The sequence below is a fragment of the Nerophis ophidion genome, linkage group LG10 (genome assembly GCF_033978795.1).
Source record: "Nerophis ophidion isolate RoL-2023_Sa linkage group LG10, RoL_Noph_v1.0, whole genome shotgun sequence".
NCBI classification, from domain to species: domain Eukaryota; kingdom Metazoa; phylum Chordata; class Actinopteri; order Syngnathiformes; family Syngnathidae; genus Nerophis; species Nerophis ophidion.
Window position 1 is genome coordinate 73255382 of NC_084620.1, and position 9256 is coordinate 73264637.

Sequence of the window (9256 nt, forward strand, 5' to 3'; positions counted from 1 at the left end):
GCTTTTTTCTGCAATATCAAGGTATATATTGACTCTTACATATGTCTGGTGATAATGTTCTCCTTTAAAATTGCAATTTAGTCAACTAAAGCGGCCGTATTGGCATGTGTTGCAATGTTAATATTTCATCATTGATATGTAAACTATCAGACTGCGTGGTCGGTAGTAGTGGCTTTCAGTAGGCCCTTAAATTTAACAATAGAAGATGAGAGGCACTACATACAACATCAAATATACATTCATATTAAACATGCTGTGTTTTTAAAGTACATTTAAGACAATCACTAAGTGTTTTTAAATCCCTGCAGCTTCCATGACTGTTACACACTTGTGTTTACTGTCCTGACACTTATGCCAGAACATCTTATCACACACAGTGCAACTAAATGGTTTCTCTCCAGTGTGTGTTCTCATGTGTCTGGTCATGACAAGATTTGTGGAGAAATGCTTCTTACAAACAGGGCAAGTAAAAGGTTTCCCTCCAGTATGTGTTCTCATGTGTGTGGTCATCTTAGGCTTTGTGGAGAAACTCTTCTTACAAACAGAGCAAGTAAAAGGTTTCCCTCCAGTATGTGTTCTCATGTGTGAGGACATGTTAGACTTTGTGGAGAAACTCTTCTTACAAACAGAGCAAGTAAAAGGTTTCTCTCCAGTGTGTGTTCTCATGTGTGTGGAGGTGTCAGGCTTTCTGGAGAAACACTTCTTACAAACAGAGCAAGTAAAAGGTTTCTCTCCAGTATGTGTTCTCATGTGTGTGATCATATGTTGCGTTGTGGAGAAACGCTTCTTACAAACAGAGCAAGACAAAAGTTTCTCTCCAGTATGTGTTCTCATGTGTGAGGACATGTTATACTTTCTGGAGAAACTCTTCTTACAAACAGAGCAAGTAAACGGTTTCTCTCCAGTGTGTGTTCTCATGTGTCTGGTCATGGCAGGCTTAATGGAGAAACTCTTCTTACAAACAGAGCAAGTAAAAGGTTTCTCTCCCGTGTGTGTTCTCATGTGTGTGGTCATGTGTTGCTTTGTGGAGAAACTCTTCTTACAAACAGAGCAAGTAAAAGGTTTCTCTCCAGTATGTATTCTCATGTGTCTTGTAAAATCAGTCTTCAGTCTAAATGATTTCCCACATTCAGAGCAGTCAAAGTGTTTGTTGTTAGTGTGATGTCTCGTATCACCTTTAAAGTAATTTTTACTCCCCAAAGGTTCTTGAATGTGGTCACTGTGATCAGAAGAGTCTGACATCATGTGGTCCATGTCTGACAGTGGAGCAAAGATGCTGTCTGGTTCTGACTTTATATCTTCACAATGCTCTCCATCAGCTTCTGTGATGTGTTGACTTACAAGCTCCGCCCCTCTGTTCTCCTCACTTTGACTGTGATGAAGCTGTAAGGACTGAGCTTCATCTTCATCATTATCCTCCACCAACCTTTGAAGCTGCTCCCACAGTTCCTCCTCTTCCTCTTTAATGTGGGAGGGGGCCTGTAGCTCCTTTTGTCCCACACTGGAGCTCCACTCCTGCTGCTTGGAGGGAATCTCTTCATGACTCTCTGCTGACACCTGCTGGACGTCTGCAGAACATAAAACACAAATGAGGTGTTACTGTATTGAAGTTTGCAGTATTCAAACGATTCACATGTGAGCTTTTTTTTTTTTTTTTCCAAGATGGCGCTGCTGTATTGGCTGCTGTTGGCAGGATCTCTGTGCTCTTGTGTCATCCTTTTGTGTTTCCCTCTTGTTTTCATGTGTTATTATATTTTTTTTTGCTTTTTGGTCCAGGACCCTTCGGGACTGTGTGACAAGGGGTGGCACTTTCGTGACCTCTGTGGTGCTTTTTTGGGGGACTTCTGGATCTGCCTCCCGGGAGCCTTTTGGCCATGGAGACCAGCTGCTGGGTCTCTGCCACACCGGAGTCTGTTTGGAGGGACTGGAGGAGATGCGGATGAGGGGACAGGGCTGCGGAGCTAGCACTGAGCGCCGGGACGGAGAGGCCTCGCGGTGTCTTGACTGGGTGAGCAGGTGTCGGACACCTCAGTCACCTTGGACGTATCCTCGCTCATCCATGCGGACTGGACACTGGTCGAGAGTGGAGTCGGCTGTCTTGGTTGCTTTGTTGGGTCTGCTTCTGTCTCTGGCCATGCTCCCTCCACCCCAGCAGACGATGGTGTGGAACACCGCAGAGGCCACCAAAGTGTACATGTTTCTTTAACTTTTTATTCATAGCTGTATGTAGAAGTGTCTGCTTGTATCTGCTGCTTTAATGTCCTCTGTGTTCTTTGATGTTTGATGTTTCCCTCTTACACACATGTAAGAGGGATGTGTACTATGGCTATGAGTTGTTGTTTTTTCCCTCGGCCTCAGTCTGCACCCCCTCTCCAGGGCCCAGGCTAAGACCGATTTTTATTTTATTTTATTTTAATCTTCTATTTTTTTCTCCCATTCCCCCCCCTTGTTTACCTGTATCTCATCTTTTTTGTAAGGGGCGCTGGAAGCCGGCAGACCCGTCAACGATCCTGTTCTGTCTCCCTTTAATGTTTGTCTGATCTTGAATGGGATTGTGCTGAACATTTTAATTTTCCTGAAGGAACTCTCCTGACGGAATAAATAAAGTACTATCTAATCTAGGCCAAATAGACAGTGATGGGCAAACTACCTGGAAAATGTAGTAAGCTAGGCTACAAGTTACTCTCCATTAAATGTAGCTAAGCTATCCTCAGAGAATTGTAGCAAGCTACACTACACGCTACACTGCAAAAGCAGCGTAAAAATACCCATCATCTCAAACAGGTAAATTCCCAAACAAAATGAAAATAGCTAAAATTGCACCAATTTATCAGACTGGAGACAAACACCAATTTACAAATTATAGACCTGTTTCTTTACTTCCAATATTTTCTAAAATCATGGAAAAACTGTCCAATAACAGATTAGAGAGTTCCACAAACCAACATAGAATATTAGATGAGAACCAATATGTATACAGAGCTAATATTTCAACTACGATGGCTGTAATAGAAATGACAGAAGAAATGACCAATGCAATAGATAGTAAAAAAAAAATATGCGGCAGCAGTGTTTATTGATCCAACCTAAGCATTTCACACAATTAATTACAATATTTTAATCAAAAAACTAGAACGATATGGCACCAGAGGGCTGGTCTTAAACTGGATTAGAAGTTATTTAACCAACAGGAAACAATACGTGAAGCTAGGCGAACACACTTCTGCAACACTAAATATATCCTGTGGTGTACCTCAGGGATCAATACTAGGACCAAAATTATTCAATCTTTATATAAATGACATTTGTAAAGTTATAAAATATTGAAAGTTAGTATTATTTGCGGATGATACAACAGTGTTTTGTTCAGGAGAGAACACACAGAAGATAATACAAATAATAACAGAAGAAATTTAATTAAAAAGATGGTTTGACAAAAACAGACTATCTTTGAATCTCGGTAAAACTAAAATAATGCTATTTGTTAACAGTAGAAAAGAAGTGTCAAACACAAATACAAATAGACGGAATAGAAATTAAAAGAGTAAATGAAACCAAATTTGTAGGTATAATGATTGATGATAAAATGAACTGGAAATCTCATATAAAAAAGCAAAACATGTTCTGGCCCGGCTTCACGGTGGGAGAGGGGTTAGTGCGTCTGCCTCACAATACGAAGGTCCTGCAGTCCTGGGTTCAAATCCAGGCTCGAGATCTTTCTGTGTGGAGTTTGCATGTTCTCCCCGTGAATGCGTGGGTTCCCTCCGGGTACTCCGGCTTCCTCCCACTTCCAAAGACATGCACCTGGGGATAGGTTGATTGGCAACACTAAATTGGCCCTAGTGTGTGAATGTGAGTGTGAATGTTGTCTGTCTATCTGTGTTGGCCCTGCGATGAGGTGGCGACTTGTCCAGGGTGTACCCCGCCTTCCGCCCGATTGTAGCTGAGATAGGCGCCAGCACCCCCCGCAACCCCGAAAGGGAATAAGCGGTGGAAATGGATGGATGGATGGATGGATGTTCTGGCCCAAAAATCACTTCATATTCTCTACTGCTCACTAGTGTTACCATATTTGAGTTATTGTGCAGAAAAATGGGGAAATAACTGCAAAAGTACACTTCATTCATTAACTGTGTTACAAAAAAGATCAGTTAGAACAATACATCATGTTGGATATAGAGAACATTCAAACAATTTAATCATTGAATCGAAAAAACTGAAATTCCACGACATAGTGAATTTGCAAACAACTAAAATTATACACAAAGTAAACTATAACCTGCTTAAAGTGATGTGGAAAATATTTACTTACTGACACATCTTTTCTGGAATAAAAACAACCTAAATCTCAGTTATTTTAATGAAATAGATCATATTGAAGTTCATTACGTTTTTTTCAATACTCCAAATTACTTTTTGGCAAGCGTTACATTTTGAAGTCTTTTAAAAGGGAATTTCAACAAGTATTGAATGTACTTTATTATGATGCAAAACTCTCCAAAGTGTGATCCAGTAAAGCAGAATAGATGTCAGTCACAAGACTTCAGGTGTTTTTTCCCTCTTTGATCATTTGCACAATACAAGGGTGTCATCTACTGTACAAAGAATGTTATAACATGTAATAATACAACATTTCTATTTTTGTTTGTCGTCAAACATTCAGTCGTTGTCGTTCTCAAAAACATATGCAAGTATTTTGCGTCATGTTTGCTGAGGTAACAATGAATGGATGTATAGTGAGCAGACAACATGTGGACACAGCATATGTGGCGCCATTCTTCTTCTCTTATTGTGTTTACACACACAATTATACATGATATGTACATATACAAGTGTCTTTTATTACTAATAATTAGTTCAAGTTCAAGTTTATTGTTCTTCGGTCAATGGTCAACAAAGCAAACAAACAGTTGTACATTCATGGATTGAAAATAAAAAGTTGTACATTCAGAGATTGAAAATTAAAAATGTTACAGACCGAAAGGGTTTAGGCTGAAGTTAAACACTTATTGTGCCTAACCCTGTAAACAATTTCAAGTACAAAATAAACTTCGGAAAATTACAAAATGTCCTTTGCACAACTTATTATAAACAACATTATAAACAACATGAACGTAGTTCAATTTTATACACAGTACAGGCATGTGAAATATCCCTGTGTACATATAAGACCTTTGCACTAATTATATATACAATATATACAAACAATTGTACTTCTATTATTATTTATATCTCATGTTTAATTTTTAATTAACATTCATCATAGTATTAACTACAATGTTAATTCAAGAGTGATATATTTTTTCAAGACATTGGTCTTAAAGTGTTTTTTCAATGTGTGAACGGAACTGGAACATTTGAAGGAATCATCCAAGCTGTTCCACAGTTGAACTCCTCTAACAGAAACACATCTACTTTTTAAGCTTGTTCTTATTTTGGCTTTCTGAAAGAAAGCTGAACCTCTGAGGTCATAGGGATTCTCTCTGGGTTTAAATCTCACTTGTAGACACCCAGGCAGCATGAGGTTATGAGCTTTGAAAGCCACAATAGTAGTATTGAGGTCAACAAGATGGTGCAGTTTTAATGTTTTTAATTGAATGAACAGAGCATTGGTATGGTCATGATAATTCGCATAAGTTACAATTCTAATCGCTTTCTTTTGAAGTGAAAATATAGAGTTGATGTTTGATTTGTAATTCTTTCCCCAGATTTCAACACAATAATTAAGATATGGGAGTATGAAAGAATTATATAACATGATAAGAGCCTTTTGATTCACAGAGTTTTAAATTTTATGTAACATAGCAATATTTTTTGCCATCTTTGTTTTAAGTATATTTATGTAGTTTCCAATTTAATTTATCATCTATATAGATTCCCAAAAATAATATTGAATACACCCTTTCTATCTCCATATCATCAATTCTTATATGACGCTGTATGTTATTTTTCTTATTTCCAAAAATGATATATTTTGTTTTATTTAGGTTGATTGATAGTTTATTGGCATCAAACCATTGCTTTAGTATGTGGAGTTCGACCTCTAAAACCTCTAGGAGTTGGTCAAGGTCTTGTCCAGAACAGTACAGACTTGTATCATCAGCAAAAAGAATACAGTTGAGTTTTTTAAGGATTTTAGAAATATCATTAATATATAGTAAAAACAATTTTGGTCCCAGTACAGAACCTTGGGGTACTCCTTGTGTTATGATCTTTTAGTCTGAATCTACATTGTTCATATGCACATACTGGTCTATGCCTCCAAGATAACTTTTCAACCAATCATGAGCAAGACCTCTGACACCATACCTCTGCATTTTGTTTAAAAGCAATGTGTGATCGATGGTGTCAAAGGCCTTGCTCAGGTCAATAAAAACACCAACAGCAAAGTCCCTCTTATCAATTGCAGTGGTTACCTCCTCAACTACTTCCATCACTGCCATGGAAGTGGACCTGTTGGATCGAAAACCGTATTGGTGTTCACTTAGCAAGTGATGCTTATCAATAAAACTGTCAAGTCTTGACACAAGGCGTGGACGGCGTGGCGCAGTGGAAGAGTGGCCGTGCGCAATCCGAGGGTCCCTGGTTCAAATCCCACCTAGAACCAACCTCGTCATGTCAGTTGTGTCCTGAGCAAGACACTTCACCCTTGCTCCTGATGGGTGCTGGTTGGCGCCTTGCATGGCAGCTCCCTCCATCAGTGTGTGAATGTGTGTGTGAATGGGTGAATGTGGAAGTAGTGTCAAAGCGCTTTGAGTACCTTGAAGGTAGAAAAGCGCTATACAAGTACAACCCATTTATCATTTATTTATTTAAATAATATTTCAAGGACTTTTGAAAATTGTGAGGGTAAAGAAATAGGCCTATAGTTTGTGAACTGATGCTTATCTCCACTTTTAAAGATGGGAATGACTTTTGCCGTTTTCATTTTCTTTGGGAAGACACCTTTTATAAAAGAAATATTGCAAATATAAGTGAAGGGAACAGCTATAAAATCAACAACTACCTTGATCAGAGAAAAGTCCAAGTCACAGCAGTCTGTTGACTTCTTGTTTTCCTGAGAATTTACAATTGTTTTGATTTCACTTTCATTTATGGGGGGAAATAAAAAACGATTCAAAAGTTTTGAATGGTTTGTTCATTAAATTTTGCACTGTTTTCAGGTTGTACAATTTCATTTGCTAGATGAGGTCCAACATTTACAAAAAAGTTGTTAAAAGCATCAGTTATCCCTTTAGGGTCATCTATAGTTTGATTATTTTCTATAAAATAGCTAGGATGTTCCTTATGTGTCATGTCTTTTTTTTTAATGATACCATTTAAAACTTTCCACGTACCCTGGATGCTATTTTGATGTTGTTCTAATAGGTTACAGTAATATGTTCGCTTGCAGTGCTTTATTATTTGTGTTGACTTATTTTTGTATGTTTTATATTTGTGTTCAGTTTCTTTGGTTCTGTACTTTAAATGTCTTCTGTAAAGATAATTTTTCTTTTTGCAAGACTTCAGTATTCCTCTTGTGATCCACGGTTTGTCTTTAACGGTGCTGTCTTTAATGACACGTTTTTTATTTGGACAGTGCTTATCGTACAGTTTTATGAAAATATTAAGGAAAGTTTCATATGCCTCATCCGGGTCTGTGGAGGTATAAACCTCCCTCCATAACTCAGACTTGAATGCTGCCATAGTTTCGTGTGTTCGATGTATAATAAATCTATATTGGACAGCTTTTTTATCTTTTCTCCTATCAAAGAAATTGTGGAAAATGCTGAATACAGGTAGATGATCACTTATGTCATTAAATAGTAATCCTGCTGTTATTTGATTCTCCGGTTGATTGGTGAAAATGTTATCGATCAGTGTGGCAAATGATGAATAATCATATTATTGTTGTTCTCTTACACCTCCAAAGTGTATACACACACAATTATACATGATATGTACATATACTAGTGTCTTTTATTACTAATAATCATATTATTGTTGTTCTCTTACACCTCCAAAGTGTATACACACACAATTATACATGATATGTACATACACAAGTGTCTTTTATTACTAATAATCATATTATTGTTGTTCTCTTACACCTCCAAAGTGTATACACACACAATTATACATGATATGTACATACACAAGTGTCTTTTATTACTAATAATCATATTATTGTTGTTCTCTTACACCTCCAAAGTGTATACACACACAATTATACATGATATGTACATACACAAGTGTCTTTTATTACTAATAATCATATTATTGTTGTTCTCTTACACCTCCAAAGTGTATACACACACAATTATACATGATATGTACATATACTAGTGTCTTTTATTACTAATAATCATATTATTGTTGTTCTCTTACACCTCCAAAGTGTATACACACACAATTATACATGATATGTACATACACAAGTGTCTTTTATTACTAATAATCATATTATTGTTGTTCTCTTACACCTCCAAAGTGTATACACACACAATTATACATGATATGTACATACACAAGTGTCTTTTATTACTAATAATCATATTATTGTTGTTCTCTTACACCTCCAAAGTGTATACACACACAATTATACATGATATGTACATATACTAGTGTCTTTTATTACTAATAATCATATTATTGTTGTTCTCTTACACCTCCAAAGTGTATACACACACAATTATACATGATATGTACATACAAAAGTGTCTTTTATTACTAATAATCATTTTTTAAATTAAATTTTTTCTGTAAGTTTTTCTTTTTTTGGTGACGAATCTTCTCAAGGATTTAAATTTGTTCCAAATTGTAAATAATCAGATATTTTGTTCACATTTTTCAATTGTTTGGGGTTCTTTTGACAGACATTTATTAAATCACTGCCTGTATCTCCCCCTCTTTTTTCATTTATTATTCTTCCCAGCAACATTACTTCAAAAGTCACATTTTAAAATTAAATGATCTCGTATAAAACACCACTGCTCAAATGATGTATAAAGTAAATAATAAAATGCTTCCAGAAGATGATTCAGATGTGAACCAGTAAATATGAACTGAGAGGGATTTATGTGTACTCAAAAGTATGAACAAATGTAAAACTAATATGTAAATTATATAAATGCCTTCATTAATGACAGTGTTCTGCAACCTTTACATCAAAGGAAACATGACTTATAGTAGTAGTTAAGTTGACTTATGATAGTAGTACAGGTTGAGTTATGGTAGTAGTTAAGTTGACTTATGATAGTAGTACAGGTTGAGTTAT

The 9256-nt window shown here is 36.5% G+C and overlaps 1 protein-coding gene across 1 annotated transcript; it reads right to left on the reverse strand.

Annotated features, from left to right (window-relative positions):
* Window positions 1-209: 209 nt before the first annotated feature.
* LOC133561280 (gastrula zinc finger protein XlCGF17.1-like) lies at window positions 210-1562 on the reverse strand. The gene has a single exon (XM_061914643.1). It carries the CDS (start codon window positions 1252-1254, stop codon window positions 295-297), a length of 960 nt encoding a protein of 319 aa, XP_061770627.1. The 5' UTR covers window positions 1255-1562; the 3' UTR covers window positions 210-294.
* Between the last annotated feature and the right edge of the window lie 7694 nt (window positions 1563-9256).

Bases quoted from the DNA above. Each gene is read 5' to 3' on its own strand.
- LOC133561280 (XM_061914643.1), bottom strand. From the start codon at position 1,254: ATGGACCACATGATGTCAGACTCTTCTGATCACAGTGACCACATTCAA.